This window comes from Argopecten irradians, chromosome 4, assembly GCF_041381155.1.
Source record: "Argopecten irradians isolate NY chromosome 4, Ai_NY, whole genome shotgun sequence".
Lineage (NCBI taxonomy): Eukaryota > Metazoa > Mollusca > Bivalvia > Pectinida > Pectinidae > Argopecten > Argopecten irradians.
Genome location: NC_091137.1, coordinates 5,382,973 through 5,408,514, shown reverse-complemented (window position 1 = coordinate 5,408,514; position 25,542 = coordinate 5,382,973). Strand labels below are relative to the sequence as shown.

At 37.8% G+C, this 25,542-nt stretch overlaps 1 protein-coding gene across 1 annotated transcript; it reads left to right on the top strand.

Annotated features, from left to right (window-relative positions):
* Positions 1-56: 56 nt before the first annotated feature.
* Positions 57-25,450, top strand: LOC138320426 (uncharacterized). Its single transcript, XM_069263383.1, has 8 exons — positions 57-310; positions 505-664; positions 11,687-12,734; positions 20,410-20,702; positions 20,982-21,119; positions 21,512-21,610; positions 22,202-22,293; positions 24,663-25,450. Exons 2-8 carry the CDS (start codon positions 508-510, stop codon positions 24,804-24,806), a joined length of 1,971 nt encoding a protein of 656 aa, XP_069119484.1. The 5' UTR covers positions 57-310; positions 505-507; the 3' UTR covers positions 24,807-25,450.
* Positions 25,451-25,542: the final 92 nt, after the last annotated feature.

Sequence of the window (25,542 nt, the reverse complement as noted above, 5' to 3'; positions counted from 1 at the left end):
TGCGCATTTTGAGGTAAATTAGGTTCATCAAGACAAGCATTACCCACTGGGTACGTATGACCAAAGGTCGGACCAAAACTAGACATTCGGATATCAAAGTCATGAAAACTCATAACCTGCCGACAGATAAGCTATGAACGAAAAGAACAATGGACCCGAAATATCGACTCTTTAGAAAGTATCCTTGATCAGAAATCTGGACAACTAAGACAAAAGAAAACTGGACTCGAAAATTGAGTCTTTATGAGACGATATCCCGGGAATAGAAACAGAAACAACTAAGACAACCTCGGATATCACACAGCTTAAGGTAGTAAAACATTGTTTTATTATGCTCTCTCGGCTTCTATTGCTACATTGTAAGGGAATCTAGAAGTAACTGGCATGGGACTTCTGCTAAACCACCTTATAATTGTTTCAATGTTTGATAAAATTTATTTTTGGAAATCAATCAGTTCAATGCATGTGCCATGCAAAATATGGAAAAATATTTTTTATTTGTAGAAAATGGGGACTTTTACAAAAAACAAAATAAAACAGATGGGTAGCCAGCAGTCGAAATTATCAAAGATGGCCGCCCTGAGTAACTCAAAAATGAGTGAGAGTATCATCGACATGTTGATTCTAAGAGGAGATGATAACCGTTGTCAGTCTGTCTGTAAAGGTACGTGTCAAAAGTCTTAATACTCATTCATCAGTTTGATTAGAAACTTAACTATAAATAGAACTATCAGTTATCGTTTACAGTGAAAATGAAACATAATAATTTGTGTCTTTAAACTTTTATTTATTTTTCTTAATTTCTTCTTTAATGCCATAATTTCGAAACAAAGTGACATGCTTGGTGTAAATTGTGATATGTACATCTCCATTCTATTAACCCTAGTTACAAATGTACCAGCCACCATACTTCCATCTCCAATTCTATTAACCTTAGTTACTAGCAACACTCCGCCATACATACATCTGCATTCTATTAACCCTGTACCAGCCACTCTCACCATACTTACATTTCCATTCTATCAACCCTAGTTACCAGCAACTCTCACCATATTTACATCTCCATTCTATTAACCCTAGTTACCAGCCACTCTCACCATGCTTACATTTACATTCTATTAAACCTAGTTACCAGGCACTCACCATATTAACATTTCCATTCTATTAACTCTACTTACCAGTTACTCTCACCATACTTACATCTCCATTCTATCAACCCTAGTTACCAGTGACTCTCACCATACTTACATCTCCATTCTATTAACCCTAGTTACCAACAACTCTCACAATACTTACATCTCCTTTCTACTTACCCTAGTTACCAGCAACTCTCGCCATACTTACAATTCCGGCCATTCTATTAACTCTTGTTATAAGAAACTCTCACCATACTTGCATTTCCATTCTATTAACCATAGTTACATGTACCAGCAACTCTCACCGTACTTTTGATTCCATTCTTTTAACCCTAGTTACCAGCAACTCTCACAATACTTGCATCTCCATTCTATTAACCTTACTTACCAGCAACTCTCACCGTACTTTTGTTTCCATTCTATTAACCCTAGTTACCAGCAACTCTCACCATACTTGCATCTCCATTATATTAACCCTAGTTACCAACAACTCTCACAATACTTACATCTCCATTCTATTAACCTTAGTTACCAGCAACTCTCACCGTACTGTTGTTTCCATTCTATTAACCCTAGTTACCAGCAAGTCTCGCCATACTTGCATCTCCATTCTATTAACCCTTGTTACAAGAAACTCTCACCATACTTACATCTCCATTCTATTAACCCTAGTTACATTTACCAGCAACTCTCACCATACTTTTGTTTCCATTCTATTAACCCTAGTTACCAGCAACTCTCACCATACTTGCATCTCCATTCTATTAACACTAGTTACCAGCCACTCACCATATTTACATCTCCATTTTATCAGCGCTAGTTACTAGCAACTCTCACAATACTTACATCTCCATTCTATTAAACCTAGTTACCAGCAATCTCTCACCATATTTACATCTACATTCTAAAAACCTTAGATACCAGTAACTCTCACCATTTTTACATTTCCATTCTATCAACCCAAGTTACCACTAACTCTCACCATATCTACATCTTCATTCTATTAACCCTAGTTACCAGTAACTATAACCATATTTACATCTACATTCTATTAACCCTAAATACAAGCAACTCTCACCATATTACATTTCTATTCTATTAACCATAGTTACCAGCCACTTTCACCATATTTACATCTACATTCTATTAACCCTAGTTACCAGTAACTCTCACCATTTTTACATTTTTATTCTATCAACCCTAGTTACCACTAACTCTCACCATATTTACATCTTCATTCTATTAACTCTAGTTACCAGCCACACTCACCATACTTACATCTCCTTTCTATTAACCCTAGTTACCAGCAAGTCTCACCATACTTGCATCTCCATTCTATTAACTCTAGTTACATGTACCAGCAACTCTCACCATGCTTGTATTTCCATTCTATTAACCCTAGTTACCAGCCACTCTCACCATACTTACATTTCCATTCTATTAACCCTAGTTACTAGCAACTTTCACCATATTTACATCTACATTCTATTAACACCAGCTACCAGCAACTCTCACCATTTTCACATTTTCATTCTATCAACCCTAGTTACCAGCCACTCTTACCATATTTACATCTACATTATATTAACCCTAGTTACCACTAAATCTCACCATATTTACATCTACATTCTATTAACCATAGTTACCAGGAACTCTCACAATACTTACATCCCCTTTTTACTTACCCTAGTTACCAGCAACTCTCGCCATACTTACAATTCCATTCTATTAACCCTTGTTATAAGAAACTATCACCATACTTGCATTTCCATTCTATTAACCATAGTTACATGTACCAGCAACTCTCACCATACTTTTGATTCCATTCTATTTACCCTAGTTACCAGCAACTCTCACCTTATTTACACCTCCATTTTATCAACCCTAGTTACCAGCAATTCTCGTCATACTTTTGTTTCCATTCTATTAACCCTAGTTACCAGCAACTCTCACCATACTTGCATCTCCATTCTATTAACCCTAGTTACCAGCAACTCTCATCATGCTTACATCTCCTTTCTATTAACCCAACTTAGCAGCAACTCTCACCTTATTTACACCTCCATTCTATCAACCCTAGTTACAAGCCACTCTCACCATGCTTACATTTTCATTCTATTAACCCTAGTTACCAGCCAGTCACCATATTTACATCTCCATTTTATCAGCGCTAGTTACTAGCAACTCTCACAATACATACATCTCCATTCTATTAAACCTAATTACCAGCAATCTCTCTCCATATTTACATCTACATTCTAGAAACCCTAGATACCAGTAACTCTCACCATTTTTACATTTCCATTCTATCAACCCTAGTTACCACTAACTCTCACCATATCTACATCTTCATTATATTAACTCTAGTTACCAGTAACTATCACCATATTTACATCTACATTATATTAACCATAGTTACCAGCCACTCTCTCCATATTTACATCTACATTCTATTACCCTAGTTACCAGTAACTCTCACAATATTTACATCTACATTCTATTAACCCTAGTTACTAGTAACTCTCACCATTTTTACATTTTCATTCTATCAACCCTAGGTACCACTAAATCTCACAATATTTACATCTCCATTCTATTAACCCTAGTTGCCAGTAACTCTCACCATTTTTACATTTTTATTCTTTCAACCCTAGGTACCACTAACTCTCACCATACTTACATCTCCTTTCTATTAACCCTAGTTACCAGCAAGTCTCACCATACTTGCATCTCCATTCCATTAACTCTAGTTACATGTACCAGCAACTCTCACCATACTTGTATTTCCATTCTATTAACCCTAGTTACCAGCCACTCTCACCATGCTTACATTTCCATTCTATTAACCCTAGTTACTAGCAACTTTCACCATATTTACATCTACATTCTATTTACACTAGTTACTAGCAACTTTCACCATATTTACATTTTCATTCTATACACCCTAGTTACCACTAACTCTCACTATATTTACATCTTCATTCTATTAACCCTAGCTACCAGTAACTCTCATCATATTTACATCTACATTCTATTAACCCTAGTTACCACTAACTCTCATCATATTTACATCTCCATTCTATTAACTCTAGTTACCAGCCACACTCACCATACTTACATCTCCATTATATTAACCCTAGTTACCACTAAATCTCACCATATTTACATCTACATTCTATTAACCATAGTTACCAGGAACTCTCACATTTTTTTAGGTCACCTGAGACGAAGTCTCAAGTGACCTATTCTAATCGCCTTTTGTCCGTCGTCGTCCGTCGTCCGTCGTGCGTCGTGCGTCGTCCGTCGTATGTCCGTAAACAATTTACATTTTCAACTTCTTCTCCAAAACTGCTGAAGCAATTTCAATGAAATTTTGCACAAACCTTCTAAGGCATAAGGCCAATCAAAATTGTGAATTATATGGTCCCCACCCCCCAGGGAGCTATGGGAGGGGCTAAAAGGGGTAAAATTGACTAAAATTTCAAAAATCTTCTTCTCCACTCACAGATGTGATGGAATTAAATACTCTTCATAGATAGAAAGGTCCTAAGGTCCTTTACAAAAATTGTGAATTATATGACCCTGGGGTCTCAGGTTTCCCCCTGGGGAGGGGGTTAAGTTTACTATAGTTTATATAGGGAAAACACATTTTTGAGTATTATTTGATCATTTGTAATAGGAAATGAGTCAAATATTGTCAGAATTATCCGTATGAGATGGCCATTGAATCCTATTAACCAATTTTCCATAACTGACCCCCAGTGGCCTTAGGGGCGGGGTCAAAAGGGGTCAAATAGGCTATAACTTCAAAAATCTTCTTCTGAAATCCTGGAAATGGTAGAATCACATACTCTTCGTAGATGGAAAGGTCTTGAGGTCCTTTACAAAAATTGTGAATTATATGACCCTGGGGTCTCAGGTTTCCCCCTGGGGAGGGGGTTAAGTTTACTATAGTTTATATAGGGAAAACACATTTTTGAGTATTATTTGATCATTTGTAATAGGAAATGAGTCAAATATTGTCAGAATTATCCGTATGAGATGGCCATTGAATCCTATTAACCAATTTTCCATAACTGACCCCCAGGGGCCTTAGGGGCGGGGTCAAAAGGGGTCAAATAGGCTATAACTACAAAAATCTTCTTCTGAAATCCTGGAAATGGTAGAATCACATACTCTTCGTAGATGGAAAGGTCTTGAGGTCCTTTACAAAAATTGTGAATTATATGACCCTGGGGTCTCACGTTTCCCCCTGGGGAGGGGGTTAAGTTTACTATAGTTTATATAGGGAAAACACATTTTTGAGTATTATTTGATCATTTGTAATAGGAAATGAGTCAAATATTGTCAGAATTATCCGTATGAGATGGCCATTGAATCCTATTAACCAATTTTCCATAACTGACCCCCAGGGGCCTTAGGGGTGGGGTCAAAAGGGGTCAAATAGGCTATAACTACAAAAATCTTCTTCTGAAATCCTGGAAATGGTAGAATCACATACTCATAGATGGAAAGGTCTTGAGGTCCTTAACAAAAATTGTGAATTATATGACCCTGGGGTCTCACGTTTCCCCCTGGGGAGGGGGTCAAGTTTACTAGGGAAAACACATTTATGAGCATTTTTTGCTCAATTTTCATAGGAAATGAGTCGAACTTGTTTAGAATTATTAGCCTGAGATAACATTTTAATATCATATCTATATTGGTCCTGGTCAACCCCCTCGGGCAGAGGGGCGGGGCCAAAAGGGGCAAATAGGCTAAAACTTTAAAAATTTTCTTCTTAAATACTGGAAATGGTAGAACCAAATACTCTTCTTAGATGGACAGGTCTTAAGGTGTTTTATGAAAATTGTGAATTATATGACCCATCACGTTTTCCCCCTGGGGAGGGGGTCAAGTTTACTATAGTTTATATAGGGAAAACACATTTATGAGCATTTTTTGCTCAATTTTCATAGGAAATGAGTCAAACTTGTTTAGAATTATTAGCCTGAGATAACATTTAAATATTATATCTATATTGGTCCTGGTCAACCCCCTCAGGGCACAGGGGCGGGGCCAAAAGGGGCAAATAGGCTAAAACTTTAAAAATCTTCTTCTTAAATACTGGAAATGGTAGAATCAAATACTCGTCATAAAAAAGGCAGGTCTTAAGGTGTTTTATGAAAATTGTGAATTATATGACCCTTGGGTCTCAGGTTTCCCCCTGGGGAGGGGGGTAAGTTTACTGTAGTTTATAAAGGGAAAAGACATTTTTGAGCATTATTTAGTCATTATAATAGGAAATTAGTCAATTGTAGTCAGAATTATCCCTATGTGATGACCATTGAATCTTATTACCAAATTTTCTATGACTGATCCCAAGGGGCCTTAGGGGCGGGGCCAAAACGGGTCAAATAGGCTAAAACTTCAAAAATCTTCTTCTGAAATTCTGGAACTGGTAGAATCAAATACTCTGCATAGATTGAAAGGTCTTAAAGTCCTTTACAAAAATTGTGAATTTCATGGCCCTGGGGTCCCATGTTTCCCTCTGGGGAGGGGGTCAAGTTTACTTTAGTTTATATAGGAAAAACACATTTATGAACATTATTTGACTATTTTTCATAGGAAATTAGTCAAACTGGGTTAGAATTATTAGTCTGAGATAGCATTTTAACATCATATCCATATTGGTCCTGGCCGACCCCCAGGGGTCAGAGGGGTGGGGCCAAAAGGGGTCAAAATGGATAACATTTCAAAAATCTTTCTTCTGATTTCACAGATTTGATGGAACCAAATAATCTTCATAGATTAAAAAGTCAAATTTATAAAATCACTGACTGACTTCAAGGGCCTGATGGGCAAATATATAGTGTTTATATGCATGTCTTTGTTTCATTCTGTATCTGAACACAGGTGACCGTTAAGGCCCATGGGCCTCTTGTTACATTTTAATTCTATCAACCCTAGTTGCCACTAACTCTCACTATATTTACATCTTCATTCTATTAACCCTAGCTACCAGTAACTCTCATCATATTTACATCTACATTCTATTAACCCTTGTACCAGCAACTCTCACCATATTACATTTCCATTCTATTAACCCTAGTTACCAGCCACTCTTACCATATTTACATCTACATTATATTAACCCTAGTTACCACTAACTCTCATCATATTTACATCTCCATTCTATTAACTCTAGTTACCAGCTACACTCACCATACTTACATCTCCATTCTATTAACTCTAGTTACCAGCCACACTCACCATACTTACATCTTCATTCTATTAACCCTAGTTACCAGCAACTCTCACCATGCGTACATCTCCATTCTATTAACCCTAGTTACCAGTAACTCTCACCATATTTACATCTCGATTCTTTTAACCCTATTTATCAGCACCTCTCACCATACTTACATCTCAATTCTATTAACCCTAGTTAGCAACAACTCTCACCATATAACATTTCCATTCTTTTAAGGCTTGTAACCAACAACTCTCACCTAATCTACATCTCCATTCTATTAACCATAGTTACCAGCAACTCTCACCATACTTTCATCTCCATTCTATTAACCCTAGTTATCAGAAACTCTCACCATAATTACATCACCATTCTATCAACCCTAGTTACCAGCAACGCTCACCATACCTGCATCTCCATTCTTTTAACCCTAGTTACCAGCAAGGCCCACCATATTTACATCTCCGTTCTATTAACCCTAGTTACAGTACCAACAACTCTCACCATACTTGCATCTCCATTCTATGAACCCTAGTTATCAGAAGCTCTCACCATAATTACATCTCAATTATATTAACCCTAGTTACCAGGCACTCTCACCATACTTATATCTTCATTTTATTAACCCTAGTTACCAACAACTCTCACTATACTTACATATCCATTCTATTAACCCTAGTTACTAGCAACTCCCACCATACCTACATCTTCATTTTATTAACCCTAGTTACCAACAACTCCCACCATACTTACATCTTCATTCTATCAACCCTCGTTAACAGTAACTCTCACCATATTTACATCTCCATTCTATAAAGCCTAGTTACCAGCCACTCTCACCATGCTTACATTTACATTCTAATATTTACATATGCCTCTATATAGTCAACGGGAAGGGAGTTGCGTTCAAATTAGCGTAAACGCAACGACGTATGAATACAATACCTAAGTAGGATCGGACTATTTCTAGTTTACGCTTCAGTAAGATTTTGCGTCATATGATAATCTAAATAAACTATAATTACTTAATTTACATTTTACCTTTTCACAGATGACAGATTTGCTTTGAATTAATAATAAACTAAAAAAACGATTTCGGTCTTCTATTTGTCTCAAGACTGATCCTTAGGCGGCACAGACAATAACATGCTCGTCATTAGCCTACTCGGTTGGCCTACTGTATGAAATGTAAACAAAGTTTCATCGTTATCGGATTCAAAATAATAATAAAGAGTTGTTATTAGATCCAATTAAAATGTATATGTGTTCAAGCATTGTAACGGTAATAAACAACAAAAAGAATCGCTGGTCGGGTCTACAACCGGGGGCTTTCCTCAGGAATGTTCAAGGAATTCCATAGTTAAGTCAGTCACACACCATGCAAACACTTGTCTATCATCCGTTCAATAAAATAAAAGTCGTGACTATGAAGAATTTAGTCTATATCGCGTATGTAGACCGATACATACATTATAAAACATTCAGCAGCTCAACACTCATACCATTTGATCAACAGACTATTTCACAGTTACTTTCCTCGGTTGAAAATCAAATATGGCGGCTCGCTCCACTTCGGACCGCATCACTACCCTGACAACGATACCGGTAGTCGCTCCGCCTCGGTTATCTCAATTTTTATTCGAAATGGACATTATTGATACATTATCAAATTGGAAAAAAATATAATTTAAAAATAATTAAAGGTGTCATTGTTATATTTCAAATCAAACTGCAGCTATAACATTCAACAATCGGAACTATATCTTCGGTCATCCTGACTACCGTAGTTACCCAACTTAGCAACCATCACCGTTTAAAATTTGACGTAAAAGGAGACTTATTTATGTAAATATAAAGATTGAACAGTGTTTCGATTGCGTTAAAGGTGGTATGAACGCAATGGGATACAGACATATTCTACATGTAGCGCTAGCGCGCTACATTGAATATGTCTGTATCCCATTGCGTTCATACCACCTTTAACGTGTTTTGATTGCGTTAAAGGTGGTATGAACGCAATGGGATACAGACATATTCTACATGTAGCGCTAACGCGCTACATTGAATATGTCTGTATCCCATTGCGTTCATACAACCTTTAACGCAATCAAAACACTGTTCAATCTCTATTTATACCTAGTTACCAGCCACTCACCATATTTGCATCTCCATTTTATTAAGCCTAGTTACCACCTACTCTCACCATACTGGCATTTCCATTCTGTTAACCATAGATACCAGCCACTCACCATATTTACATCTCCATTTTATTAAGCCTATAGCTAGTTACCACCTACTCTCACCATACTGGCATTTCCATTCTGTTAACCCTAGTTACCAGCCACTCACCATATTTACATCTCCATTTTATTAAGCCTAGTTACCAGCAACTCTCACCATACTGGCATTTCCATTCTATTAATCCTAGTTACCAGCAACTCTCACCATATTACATTTCCATTCTGTTAACCCTAGTTACCAGCCACTCACCATATTTACATCTCCATTTTATTAAGCCTAGTTACCAGCAACTCTCACCATACTGGCATTTCCATTCTATTAACCCTAGTTACCAGCCACTCACCATATTTACATCTCCATTTTATTAAGCCTAGTTACCAGCAACTCTCACCATATTACATTTCCATTCTATTAACCCTTGTTACCAACCACTCACCATATTTACATCTCCATTTTATTAAGCCTAGTTACCAGCAACTCTCACCATACTGGTATTTCCATTCTATTAACCCTAGTTACCAGCCACTCACCATATTTACATCTCCATTTTATTAAGCCTAGTTACCAGCAACTCTCACCATACTGGCATTTCCATTCTATTAACCCTTGTTACAAGTTAACCTCATCATACTTTTATCTCCTTTCTGTTAACCCTAATTACAAGCAACTTAACCATACTTACATCTCCATTCTATTAACCCTAGTTACCAGTGACTCTCACCATATATACATCTCCGTTCTATTAGCCCTAGTTATCCGCATTTCTCACCTTACCTACATCTCCATTCTATTAACCCTAGTTACCAGTTAATTTCACCATATTTTCATATTCATTCTTTTAACCCTATTTACCAGCAACTCTCACCATACATACATTTCAATTATATTAACCCTAGTTACCAGCAACTCTCACCATATTACATTTCCATTCTTTTAACGCTTGTTACCAGCAACTCTCACCTCACCTACATCTCCATTCTATTAACCATAATTATCAGCAACTCTCACCATACTTACATCTTCATTTATTAACTCTAGTTACCAGCAACTCTCACTATACTTAAATCTCCATTCTATTAACCCTAGTTACTAGCAACTCCCACCATACTTACATCTCCATTCTATTAACCCTAGTTACCAGCCATTCTCACCATTCTTACATCTCCTCTATCAAAAGATGTTATCCGTTCTGATCCATCTCATGGTGGAAGATGTGGTCATATGATTAAATATATACTCCAAATTCAAATCTTAGTAGTCCCCTCTGCTTCATTCTGAAGCAAGAGTCTACGTATATGGCCAGCCGAGCATTTTGCTGGGGAGATAGACAAAATAAGGGAGATAGATATTCGCGTTTATGTTGAAGTCTACATCCCATTTTTCCTTCTTTACTGGACTGATCACCATAGTTAAATTGGCCATTTTTCGTATCCAACTTCAAGGTCAATTAATGACATACTTCTTCCTGTTAAATCTAGACCCACCATTCTGTCAAATCAGTGCCAAATAGGATTTGTATTTTCTTTGGTTTCTTTCTCTATTGAGGTACTAGTATTTTCTTCCATTGTTATTGTTATTCAAATGTTTGGTGCATACATTTGTTTCTCTTATTACGTGCAAAACATAATTTTCGCAATGTGCTAGTGTGTCTGGTGTCATGGTCAACTGATCCACAATCGGAATTAGGAAGTCCTCCTGCCGGTTTGTCTAATAGCTGAGGATCGTTCACCAAATGCTCCTCTGTCAGTCCTTTCTTGAGTGTGATAAAGGAGGGCTTCTGGAATTCTTGCCAATACCTTTAGACATTTTCTTGGTGCTTTGGAATTTAATGAGAAATAAGAAGTGTTCTATCTACCTAATTCATCTGGACTACTCTCACATCAGTTAACTATACAGTATGTTAAGTGTTTACGAAACGCCGTAGTGGTAGAAACCGACCCCGTGGCTAGTTAGGTAGATAATCGCTGACAAAATGAAACAACAAATAGATATTGTATATTTCAACATATACAATGTGTACATGTTTTGCAATTGATAAATGCATATTGAATTAGTCGCAATTTTCCTCTTCTCGCAGGCAACCCTATCTCTAATGCCGGCAAGCAAAAGCAAATGGTGAAAATGCTGGCTATAGTGATGATTCCAATAGTAGCTCTCCTAGGCATTACGGCTAATTTCTTCGCAGGAACTTTGAATACTTATTCCAAGCTCATCACGATTCGCCAAGATTTGTACCTTGGACGTGAGCTTGGTACATTCCTTCGCTACTTTCAGCGGGAGCGAGATATGAGTACCCTGTATGCCAGCAGGATTGGTCCGGACACCAAAGGTCGTCTTTTGAGACGTTACATCGACACGGATGGTGCACTGGCTAATCTGTCGTCATGGCCTGTGAGTGTCAATAACAAACGTCCAGAGTTCCAGACAAAAGAGGCGTTCACTGCTTATCTTGCCAAACATCGATATGAACTAGACATCATCATGCTTACAACTAGAGGGGAAATACTTTTCTATTCTGACTGCATTGATGTATTCATCAAGTGGTTGTATGAGGCAATTTCAGTGGCGAGCTCCGAGTCGATCTGGAAAAGTCTAGTTGCCTACCAAGAGATCATTGTAACAAGCGAGAACATCGGGAGAGAACGTGGGTACGGAGTTACGTTTTACGCCCTGGGATACTTCCGAAATCGTGAGGAATACCTAATGTTTCTAGAAAGTCAGGATATTGCTAATGTAACCTTTCGATTCGCCACACAGCTATCAGAAATCGCCTTTGAAATCTATGATACAAGTTTGAACGACCATCCAATGATATTCGAAAGCATCAGGAGTATGCGTAATGAGATTCGCTCTAACGTCACATCGGCAGCAGACGGGTCCCTAACAATGGCTGACAGCTGGGACCGAAATATGACGTTTTACCAGGACGTCATCAGAGACATCCAACTGACGATTGCGTCAGAAATCGACGCCATTTTGGAAGAAAATTCAGGGAAAAGTATTCGCAACATTACCATCTTTTCATTCATTTTTGGTGCGTTTTTGTTGATATGTCCTCTTTTGGTATTCGGAGTTTACTCACTGACGTCACAAATCCAAAAGTATTCAATTTCCATCGCTACCAGGTACGTATTCGAGAATGAATTGATTGTTTAACTATGAATTAGTGTGACTGAAATTATTTCAACAAATTCAAGAAAAATTTTCAAACATTTAGCACCAAATCGAAATATGATGCAATTTAAATTGTGTTCTGATTGGTTGCACTGATCATTGTACTATAAAAATAATAATAAACGTGCTAGGGTCTTGCATACTCATACTATTTTATTCGTGGTAAAACTACACTTCTTCTATTGAACTTAATATGTAATATTTTTCAGTTCTGGTTGGTTTTGCAAAGTGTTGTATAAATAGCCCAGACGCGGAGGTGTATGACCCAAAATTTTCTGATATTTTTTAGGTCATCTGATGACCTATAGTCGTCATGTTTCGTCCGTCGTCGTCCGCCGTGCGCCGTGCGCCGTCCGCCGTGCGTTAACTTTTCACATTTTGAACTTCTTCTCCAGTTCTACCGGTGCGATTAGGCTGAAACTTGCATGAAATGATCCTGACATGGTCCCGACAAAGTGTTGTTATTTTTCGGGTCGATCCGAAATCCAAGATGGCCGCCACAGCCGCCATCTTGAATACACATTTTGAACTTCTTCTCAAGTTCTACCGGTGCAATTTGGCTGAAACTTGAATGAAATGATTCTGACATAGTTCCGAAGAAGTGTTGTTATTTTTCGGGTCGATCCGAAATCAAAGATGGCCGCCACAGCCGCCATCTTGAATACACATTTTGAACTTCTTCTCAAGTTCTACCGGTGCAATTTGGCTGAAACTTGCATGAAATGATTCTGACATAGATCCGAAGAAGTGTTGTTATTTTTCGGGTCGATGCGAAATCCAAGATGGCCACCATGGCCGCCACAGCCGCCATCTTGTAAACACATTTTGAACGGCTGAAACTTGCATGAAATGATTCTGACATAGATCCGAAGAAGTGTTGTTATTTTTCGGGTCGATCCGAAATCCAAGATGGCCGCTACAGCCGCCATCTTGTAAACAAATTTTGATCTGCTGAAACTTGCACGAAATGATCCTGACATGGTCCCGACAAAGTGTTGTTATTTTTCGGGTCGATCCGAAATCCAAGATGGCCACCATAACCGCCATCTTGAAAACACATTTTGAACTTCTTCTCAAGTTCTACCGGTGCGATTTGGTTGAAACTTGCATGAAATAATACTGACATGGTCCCGACAAAGTGTTGTTATTTTTTCGGGTCGATCCGAAATCCAAGATGGCTGCCACAGCCGCCATCTTGAATACACATTTTGAACTTCTTCTCAAGTTCTACCGGTGTAATTTGGCTGACACTTGCATGAAATGATTCTGACATAGCTCCGAAAAAGTGTTGTTATTTTTCGGGTCGATCCGAAATCCAAGATGGCCGCCACAGCCGCCATCTTGAAAACACATTTTGAACTTCTTCTCAAGTTCTACCGGTGCAATTTGGCTGAAACTTGAATGAAATGATTCTGACATAGTTCCGAAGAAGTGTTGTTATTTTTCGGGTCGATCCGAAATCAAAGATGGCCGCCACAGCCGCCATCTTGAATACACATTTTGAACTTCTTCTCAAGTTCTACCGGTGCAATTTGGCTGAAACTTGCATGAAATGATTCTGACATAGATCCGAAGAAGTGTTGTTATTTTTCGGGTCGATGCGAAATCCAAGATGGCCACCATGGCCGCCACAGCCGCCATCTTGTAAACACATTTTGAACGGCTGAAACTTGCATGAAATGATTCTGACATAGATCCGAAGAAGTGTTGTTATTTTTCGGGTCGATCCGAAATCCAAGATGGCCGCTACAGCCGCCATCTTGTAAACAAATTTTGATCTGCTGAAACTTGCATGAAATGATCCTGACATGGTCCCGACAAAGTGTTGTTATTTTTCGGGTCGATCCGAAATCCAAGATGGCCACCATAACCGCCATCTTGAAAACACATTTTGAACTTCTTCTCAAGTTCTACCGGTGCGATTTGGTTGAAACTTGCATGAAATAATACTGACATGGTCCCGACAAAGTGTTGTTATTTTTTCGGGTCGATCCGAAATCCAAGATGGCTGCCACAGCCGCCATCTTGAATACACATTTTGAACTTCTTCTCAAGTTCTACCGGTGTAATTTGGCTGACACTTGCATGAAATGATTCTGACATAGCTCCGAAAAAGTGTTGTTATTTTTCGGGTCGATCCGAAATCCAAGATGGCCGCCACAGCCGCCATCTTGAAAACACATTTTGAACTTCTTCTCAAGTTCTACCGGTGCGATTTGGCTGAAACTTGCATGAAATGTTCCTGACATGGTCCCGACAAAGTGTTGTTATTTTTCGGGTCGATCCGAAATCCAAGATGGCCGCCATAGCCGCCATGTTGAAAACACATTTTGAACTTCTTCTCAAGTTCTACCGGTGCGATTTGGCTGAAACTTGCATGAAATGATACTGACATGGTCCCGACAAAGTGTTGTTGTGTTGATCCGAAATCAAAGATGGCCGCCACCGCCGCTATCTTGAAAACACATTTTTAACTTCTTCTCAAGTTCTACCGGTGCAATTTGGCTGAAACTTGCATGAAATGATTCTGACATGGTCCCGACAAAATGTTATTACATCTCTGGTTGATCCCAAATCGAAGATGGCTACCATGACACTATATCTAATTTATTTCCTATATGATTATTGCCAAGGTAGTCAGATGACCGTTAAGGCCCTTGGGCCTCTTGTTTTCTCCTCTGATTATTCATCTATAGGGTGTATATAATGAGATCCAGGCGGGTATGGAGCTCTTACCCTTGGGCAATTCGAGAAATTCAAGATGGCGAACAATATGGCTGCTAACTTCTTAAATTAAGCAAAACTCTTTAACATAAAAGACTGGTGTTATAGTCTGAATTGATGGTATGATTTAGTATTAATATGACTGAAGGCAAGGCCTAAAAGAGCGCAGCCAGATGTTTTAATATGAATCATGCACGGCATAGGAAGAGCGAAGCTCTACTTGTTTATTTTATTTTTTATTTCATGTCTAGCATAAACTCAAAGAAATGAACTCAAAGATTCGGATTTCTCAGTGTCCATTCAAGGCCTGGAGTGCCGCGAATGCGAATCTTATGATTTCGCGCCATTTCTTGATGTTATGTAACGTCATGATTCCTTGTGCACATCTTCGCCTTGGTGGATATTTTGACTGCATTCTATAGCTTTTAATTTTCAAAGTGTCATTATTATTATTTAAAAAATAATAAAAAAATGTTTAATTACTCCTGATATGCATTTGCATTAGCTTAATATATATTTAATGGGGAGAGCAGTACCAGAGCAACGCACAACCTCCCCATATGTATGAAAAAATGTCGGTCGCAAACTGAAGCTGTCAGTGTGTAGGATTGAATTTTGAATATTGTGTTTTTTCTTATATTTTCGTGTATCTGTTACCTTCAAAGTGCTTCGCACTCAGGCACGAAGGGCTGCGTCTTTATAATTTTAAGGTGTATATTGAAAACTACGTATGAATAAAATCCAAAATGGCGTCCGAAATAGCATTCAAGATGGCCGCCAAACTATTCTAATTAGTCCAGTTGTCCATGGGGCAGCCCAAAAATCTCCTTATAGTTTATAGTTTTGCCTTTGTTGATTATTTCCCACTGGGGTATATGGAGATATCCATGTGGACGTTGAGCTCTCACATTTGGGCTATTCGAAATATTCAAAATGGCGCCCAAAATGGCCGCCAAATCACTAAAATGCTATATTTTCAATAGTAACTGAGTATTATGGTGACTCTTTTTGATAATTTTTAGATATTTTGTCATCAATAGAAAACTCCAAAACAATTAAGTTGATTTTATGATTTTTAATCCGAACAACTCTCAAAACAGAAAGAAACAATGCCGGATAAGATGGCTACTAAATTGAATCATCCCGATATGTATTTTGAAGTATTACGACTTGATTTTAGGGGAAAACATCCAATTTGAGTTTCTTGTAAACAAATTACTTTCATAATTTATACATTCAGAAAACATTTGCATTCCATATTGTTATAGACAGCGGAATAACAGAATATTTACTTAGCATTTGAATGTTTATCATGACTTTCACAAGTCCATTTTAACAACTACCTGTGGTCGATTGGTTATTTTTGTAATATAGATTCTTCATCAAAATAATCAAATTTTACTAAACTGTTCATCGAGGTCTTGATGAATTTTTAATAACAGCAGAATTTACTTAGTCATTATTCAATATCACTCTGCCAAGCTCAAATTTGACACATATCCGTTGCCGATTGATCATCTGTAGTGGAACATGTTCCATTACTAGAATAACTGAATTTCTTCCCTGAACATCGTCACCACATGAATTGTTGAAATTAATACGGTGCTCCTGTGGAAGTGAAGTCCCATGTCGTACGAACATATCTGGCTGCAAGACCGCGAATTTGTCCTGCAGTTTTTTGATATTTGATTATACACACCCTATAGGTGAATAATCAGCAGAGAAAAAAAACTATATCCGAAAATTTTGGGTCTTATCCCTCTAAAATAGATTATCCATCTTATCAATGGTGGGGTTCAGTTTGGTTGAAATACTCTGTCCTTGGGTGGCGAGGGGATGCATCGTTCGCCATTCTCAATATATAGACAGTCCGAGAACCAGACGTCCAAACAATGTACTAAACAGACTATAAAATGACTTATTTCATATAATTTAGTCTACTTATAAGACTATCGATCCTGCTATTCATAATGCGAGCTTAAGACAAAAGCAAGTGACACTGTAATCATATTACGTAACTACTTTTTATTTAATTATACTTTCAAAGCGCGAAGGAAGTTTGTAATTTGGCGAGTTGAAATTTTACCAACTTGCCAAAAAAGGATAGTGGCTTAACAAATAAAATTCTATACCTGTAGTAACCTTTGGAGTATCTAGGATGAATATCTAGTTGCGATATGTCTTTTAGCAATAGTGACTCTAACCTACTATAATATCACCTCCTTGTCGCGTCATACTGGCTCCAGTTAGAAATAATTTGTTATCACCTCCTTGTCGCGTCATACTGGCTCCAGTTAGAAATAATTTGTTATCACCTCCTTGTCACGTCATACTGGCTCCAGTTAGAAATAATTTGTTATCACCTCTTTGTCACGTCATACTGGCTCCAGTTAGAAATAATTTGTTACCACCTCCTTGTCACGTCATACTGGCTCCAGTTAGAAATAATTTGTTATCACCTCCTTGTCACGTCATACTGGCTCCAGTTAGAAATAATTTGTTATCACCTCTTTGTCACGTCATACTGGCTCCAGTTAGAAATAATTTGTTATCACCTCCTTGTCACGTCATACTGGCTCCAGTTAGAAATAATTTGTTATCACCTCTTTGTCACGTCATACTGGCTCCAGTTACAAATAATTTGTTATCACCTCCTTGTCACGTCATACTGGCTTCAGTTAGAAATAATTTGTTATAACCTCCATGTCACGTCATACTGGCTCCAGTTACAAATAATTTGTTATCACCTCTTTGTCACGTCATACTGGCTCCAGTTAGAAATAATTTGTTATCACCTCCTTGTCACATCATACTAGCTCCAGTTACAAATAATTTGTTATCACCTTCTTGTCACGTCATACTGGCTCCAGTTAGAAATAATTTGTTATCACCACTTTTTCACGTCATACTGGCTCCAGTTAGAAATAATATGTTATCACCTCTTTGTCACGTCATACTGGCTCCAGTTAGAAATAATTTGTTACCACCTCCTTGTCACGTCATACTGGCTCCAGTTAGAAATAATTTGTTACCACCTCCTTGTCACGTCATACTGGCTCCAGTTAGAAATAATTTGTTACCACCTCCTTGTCACGTCATACTGGCTCCAGTTAGAAATAATTTGTTACCACCTCCTTGTCACGTCATTCTGGCTCCAGTTAGAAATAATTTGTTATCACCTCCTTGTCACGTCATACTGGCTCCAGTTACAAATAATTTGTTATCACCTTCTTGTCTCGTCATACTGGCTCCAGTTAGAAATTATTTGTTATCACCTCCTTGTCGCGTCATACTGGCTCCAGTTAGAAATAATTTGTTATCACCTCCTTGTCACGTCATACTGGCTCCAGTTAGAAATAATTTGTTATAACCTCCATGTCACGTCATACTGGCTCCAGTTAGAAATAATTTGTTATAACCTCCATGTCACGTCATACTAACTCTAGATACAATAATTTGCTAAAGAAGTGGTATAAATGACAATCAATCCTTTCTCATCACAATATCAAAAGAATAAGTGTGTACTTGCTCAACTCTTCCCGAGTTGAGATATTAAAATGTAATTAGTCTCTGAAGAATACCATCATCATGGAAATGCTGTATGTAAAAGCCATATCCAAGGCAAGGTTCAAACCTGACTCAATTATGATAGTAGGTTATAACAGTTGTCATTTGTGAAATCAGTTTGCATCTTGAGTTTGGTTTGATGCCATTTTCACGATCATAACAAACAGTGCTTATGGAAAACAAGCAAAAACTTTCACTGGAAGGCCCCTAAAGGTCACCGCGCACGGGTCATGAGAGGCAAAAACCTGTGCGTGGGAGGTTTTTTTTAAATCGATGATAATTTCCCCTTCCTTTTCCCTTTCTCTCTATTTTCTTATACTTTGATATCTCCTCCATCTTTTGAGACCATCCGCATATCGGTCTCTTGACAATGAAGCTCACAATGACAGGTTTCTGGGCACACACTAAAGTCCGGATTTCAGACCTCAATTTTTGACTTATTTGGGCATATTCATAGGTGATTTGTGGCGTCAGTAATGCAATGACCGAATCGATATTGACACGTAATATAGTGATATATATATATATATCCTTTTCAAAAAAACTAATATTAATATTATTTTATAGTTTTATAGGGTCTTCGTGGGGCTCGTAATGGGTGCATGAAATCAAGCAAATGCATAATTACGAATAAATACGTTACGGCCGTCCAAAGGATATGTGAATGCTCCCTTCGTTTTTCTGTTAAAAGCACATCCCTCGTCATTGTATATCGCGGGGTTACATGTGCGGGCAGCTGATTCAATTTCATTGTATCGTCAATGTTTGTTATTGAACATTACGTCGTTATCCCTGAAAGAAATACGATGTCATGTTCACAAAACATGCCGTAACCTACCAGCAAGGACAGATAATCACAGATATTATCGTTTTAGGTCTAGCTTCACTTTTGTTGTAATTTTCAAGTTGTAATTTGAGGTCATTTTTTGGGCAACTTTTGCAGACCAGGAGTCAAGATGGCTGCCACGGCATGCAATTGGTCAAAATTGAACAGAAAGAAACATGGATAAGAACAAAAATCTAATACAATTATAGGCATTGCTGTGCCTCATATATTAACTTGAAATGATGTGACTTCAAAAAGCATTTTTCTTCTGCGAATTAGAATTTATTTACCGGTAAAACAATGTCACATCATCATTCAGGGGAGGTCACTCTTGTCAAATTACACTCTGTGGAGATAAGGACTTTGTACCGTCACAATAAGATCTTGTTCATATTTGAATTTCAACATTCTGCAGATTCTTGCCTGATCCGCCTACACCATGATCAATCACTACATAAATACATAAAACATAAGGATTACCAACACTAAGCTCAGTTATGTCATTGTAGAACACAAGCATTGAAGCAGGAGAAAAACTGCACTGACACCCTCCTATACCAGATGTTACCGAAATCGGTGGCCGAGAGACTAAAGCGGAGCGAGGAAGTGGTCGCCGAGACATTCCAACACTCCACCTTGTTCTTTGGTGATATTGTGGGGTTCACACAGATCTCCTCCAACAGTTCTCCACTCCAGGTCGTCAACATGCTCAACAAGCTCTTCTCCTGTTTCGACAAACGTATAGAGGAACACGACGTGTACAAGGTGGAAACCATCGGTGATGCTTACATGGTGGTATCCGGTAAGAGGCACGAGATCGTTACGGAAAGCAACATAGTATGCTTTCTATATTACTTGATCCAAAACATCAAATCTGTTTACGATTGCGTCTCGGGAGTTTTCAGTTCGAACATTATTGATGTATATTTTCTTATCTTTTAAATTGAGTTAATAGTTTCCTCTTAAACATTTTTGGTTTTGGCCAATATGATCTTTGCATCAACTTAGACGAATGGTGCCAAGAATTTAATTGGAACGATTTCGTGACGTAATCGCATAAATACATGTATACACACTCCAGGGGTGCCAACACCAAATGGCCAACAACATGCAGGAGAGATTGCTTCAATGGCTCTTGACCTTTTGTGGCATATAAGACGTTTGAAAATCCCTCACATTCCAGGAATGCGGTTTCAACTCCGGATAGGTTGCCATTCAGGTTAGTATCCCCTTCTTATAGTGATTCGTTTCAAAGACATTCAAACTTCAGACGCGAGTTTAATTACCCGATTCACTAGCTAATTCCTTACATATCGGCTTCAGTGTGGATGTCTCAGTTGTGGGTCCTTCTTGTCCTCAGTAAAGGCTAAGTATACCATTACATTGTTATAATATTTTTCATTTACATAGCATATAATAGCAATGACAAAAATATGTATAGCGATTTAGTCGTCGGTACAGCGTTACTAGCTTTCAGTAACAAATGTATTTGAAACATTGTTTCATCCACGAGTATCGACCTCTCCAATGGAAAATCCGTAGCAGAATGTTATTAGCAGACTTAAATCGCGCATGTTTGCAGTTTTCAGTAGCACACGTTTTCCCTCGTAGGTTCCGTCGTAGCAGGGGTGGTAGGAACAAAGATGCCAAGGTATTGTTTGTTTGGAGAAAGTGTCAATGTGGCTGCTAAAATGGAGTCCCTTAGCCAGCGTAAGTGTGATAATGAGGACAATCACATTGATATAATGATTTGTAACTAGTTATCTTGTATATCTCTCATATAACTATATTATTAGCACATATTATTATTATATCATTTGATGTTTCTGGCATAGCTTTTATATATATTTACCCATCTCTCAGTTATCATAATAGATTATATTTCAATAAAATGGAGAGTTAAGATGGCGTACGTTTAAGTTCGTCAAATCGTTTTCATAAGGAAACATATATTTCAGGCCCATCGGTAATTAAATGAGCATTGTTTAGTCGTGCAATAAATGTGGGATATTGACCTATTTACATTTGTGGCATATGAAATCAAAAGGTCTCCACAAAAGTTTTGATAGTGTAAATTAAATTCTGCGTCCCCAAGATGGAACCCATAAGCAGAGGTAAATTATGGTATGTCATACGTGTTTGATCGGAACCTATAATATTCACAAACATCATGTGGATTCATAAAATAATTACCTTCAATAATGAACTTTATGACCTTTACGTTTTTAATCAGCACACTATTTGTATTTTAGGGAATATAACTCAAATCGTTCAATAAGAATATCTCCTCTCTACTTTTAGCTGGAATGATACACATCAGCCAGTCTACATTTGACATCCTGAATTCAATAGGTGGCTACGTAATGGAACTGCGATCTGACGACGGTGCCATGGTAATATAACGATATTATTACTATATAAATACTACCTGCAGTAGAGGGTAACACTAGGCACTGTCACCCTCTAATGCAGGTAGTATTTAATTTATTATACCAAAAGTCTAGAAATAAAATTAGTTTTCAAGTATTTGCAATATATTGAAACATTTTACTTATTTTAGCAAAAGTCGAAAACTCACCGTCGGCAGTAATGTAGGTGTATCGCCCACCACACCTGACCCAGGTTCTATCTAGGGGTCTCGGGTGTCTATTAGCCTACTGAGAAATAAACAACGCACATAAACATTTCAACAGGTTTATTGTAGTTAAATATATTCACAACTCTACATATTACGACGAACACACACGTCGCCCCTTACCTATATGCCACCGCTGAGACACACACACATACATGTATAAAGGGGCAACTCCCGGCTTCTTCCCCAACAACACAAGGACAGTGCAGACATGCAACCAATATTTCATAAACTCACCATAGACACAAACACCAACACAGTCAGCCCACACACGACAACGGAGTAGTCTCAGTTCGAGGAGCTCTGTACTACCCGTAAAACACACGTGCACACTATATCAAACACACGGACCAATGATTAGTGCTCACGATACATTGACACACCCACCCTAACTCTCATCCAATCACATGACATTTGACCCGCGACGGAAATACACATACACAGCATGGACGACAGAAGACAACAAATGACGAATTCCAGCGACGGTAACATTTAGATAACATATATAATTAAATCAATTCCTAAAATATATCACACATCCAAACACCCTTATAACATTCTCCCATAGTAGGCCTACATCATTCATGCTCACATTCATGTACCAAACTTCCACAGTAAAATAACATACCAGCTTCCATAGCGCTTATTGCCACTGCATTGTAAAAATAATACTCACAACAAGCATTCAGTGAAATATTCTTGTTGTCTTGTCTCCTGCGTTTTTCAAATTCTTAACGTTTTTGTAAATCTCAACATAAGCAACGTCACGAAGACGCTTGTAATCTCATGACTTCCGTTCACTTTTTAATCACCGACGGGTTAATAAAAACCAACATATAGCGCGTGGACGGTAGGCGAATATTTGAAAACGGAAAGCTCCGTACTTAGTTTGAAAAAAAAGATATTAATAGACAGACTAATTTGGCAAAACTTTTACTAAATAGCTCCAGATCATTTTCGCAGCGTCGCTTCAAAAAACAAAGATGGCGTCGAAAAAAACCGAGTGCTCATCTTTTTCGGACGGTTAATATTTTGCACTGTCAAAAAACCCCGTTGCTAGGGGGTTGCTACGAACGTGTCTATTGTCTCTCATTGTCATAATGCTAACTGCCGTGTGATAATGTAAAATACCAAATATCTCTCGACGAATCAGAATGCAGGATTCTCACTTGAGGTATAATAATATAAATCATCATTAATGGGAATGAAGACCTCTTTAGAGAACACTTAAGAAAAAAAAGGTACTGAATACAATTCATTAGTGATGCCATGTCTGATCAAATATATAGGTGTATGTATAGGTGTATTTGATGTATTATAACAATGTACAGCTGTAACGGATTTCATGATCTGTTTTAGAGCTCTTCTCTGGCGTGGTCTTGATGAAGCCTTCTTTCAGAACAGACGATCTAAACGTTTTAGCAATTTTCAAAATATAGTTTGTCTCTATTTGTAGCAAGTTCTCATATGAAATAATGTGCCATGAAATCAGATCTTTATTGTCTGTAGATTTATTTTATACAAACTATATAAAAGTGAACCCATGTGACGGCCATGTGTGTTTGTTAAGCTTTGTAGAGAGTCAAATTTTCACCTTTTTGTACTCAAATCGTCAGTTCAACAACATGTTTAGCTACCGCATAGCCGGATAATTTCGCGGTGACGATATTTTCGCGATTTTGCGGGACATTTCGATGATTGCGAAAAATTGATCCGCGAACTATTGTGAAATGGTTGAACGATATCAACCCTTATATCATATCGCAGAAATCTAAAACCGCTAAAATTTGATTTTTTTCTTCTCGTTTTTAAATTAAATCGCGAAAAATGTTGTCAGCGAAACGGTATATCAGATTGAGTTTTGCTGTAAATCTACTGCGGGGTGTGGAATCATACCCTTTTAGCATTTTTTTCTTTGCAAATTATTGGCGTCGATGCAAGTATTTGGAGTTTCATTATTGATCTTGTCCTTGTTGATTGGTTTTAACACACATAATGTTGTTGTATTGTGGACATAAATTGTGGAACTAAATCCCTCTCTCAACTCGATAGTATTACACAAGCAGACTTCAAAACATTTCGAAAAGCAATGAAACCTTTAATTGATTATTAATGCATGTCTTTTAGGACGATGCTGTGCTAAAGGCAGCGTTCAGAGGAATAGTCAGGACCTACTGGTTGACCCATAAGGAGGGCTTCTCCGCAGACGACATGTACATATCGTCACGTGACAACACCCCGGAGTCAGACGGCTCCCACCATACGCTCTGACGAAACATTTCATTGAGAATAGAAGGGGTCGGCAGGAAAATATAAAGATCCAAAGAAATGAACTGCATCTGTGTCCGACTTTCTAAGCCTTTATGTATTCTGATAACTGATGTGAATAATGCAATATGAATAATATCTAGAATGTGTCTGTATCTTGTTGAAAATGTTGATGTACCATATCCCGTTAGAATGTGTCTGTATCTTGTTGAAAATGTTGATGTACCATATCCCGTTAGAATGTGTCTGTATCTTGTTGAAAATGTTGATGTACCATATCCCGTTAGAATGTGTCTGTATCTTGTTGAAAATGTTGATGTACCATATCCCGTTAGAATGTGTCTGTATCTTGTTGAAAATGTTGATGTACCATATCCCGTTAGAATGTGTCTGTATCTTGTTGAAAATGTTGATGTACCATATCCTGTTACATCTGATCCAACTTATATGTCTACATTACTTCTTTCGTGTAGTTGAGAAAAACTCTTCTTGCTGTGAGAACATAAAACCGACCATCAAACTTGCTCATAATTTATATCAATCGTTTAAGGTCCATACACCTTGTTTTTATTGTTTATTTCTATGTTTAGTTACAAAATGTGACTTGCACCAATCTGATCAACATGAATAAACTCATTTTAAGTCTGTGGTAATATGTTCATGTTTACAGTAACCCGATATCGATATATTGACACCCATCATTACAGCTTCTGTTTCCTTATTAGTTCGACGAATAAAA

Bases quoted from the DNA above. Each gene is read 5' to 3' on its own strand.
- LOC138320426 (XM_069263383.1), top strand. From the start codon at position 508: ATGGGGACTTTTACAAAAAACAAAATAAAACAGATGGGTAGCCAGCAG. The intron at 20,703-20,981 runs GTAAGAGGCACG...TACACACTCCAG, and splicing joins TGCTTACATGGTGGTATCCG to GGGTGCCAACACCAAATGGC. The intron at 21,120-21,511 runs GTTAGTATCCCC...TTTCCCTCGTAG, and splicing joins CCGGATAGGTTGCCATTCAG to GTTCCGTCGTAGCAGGGGTG.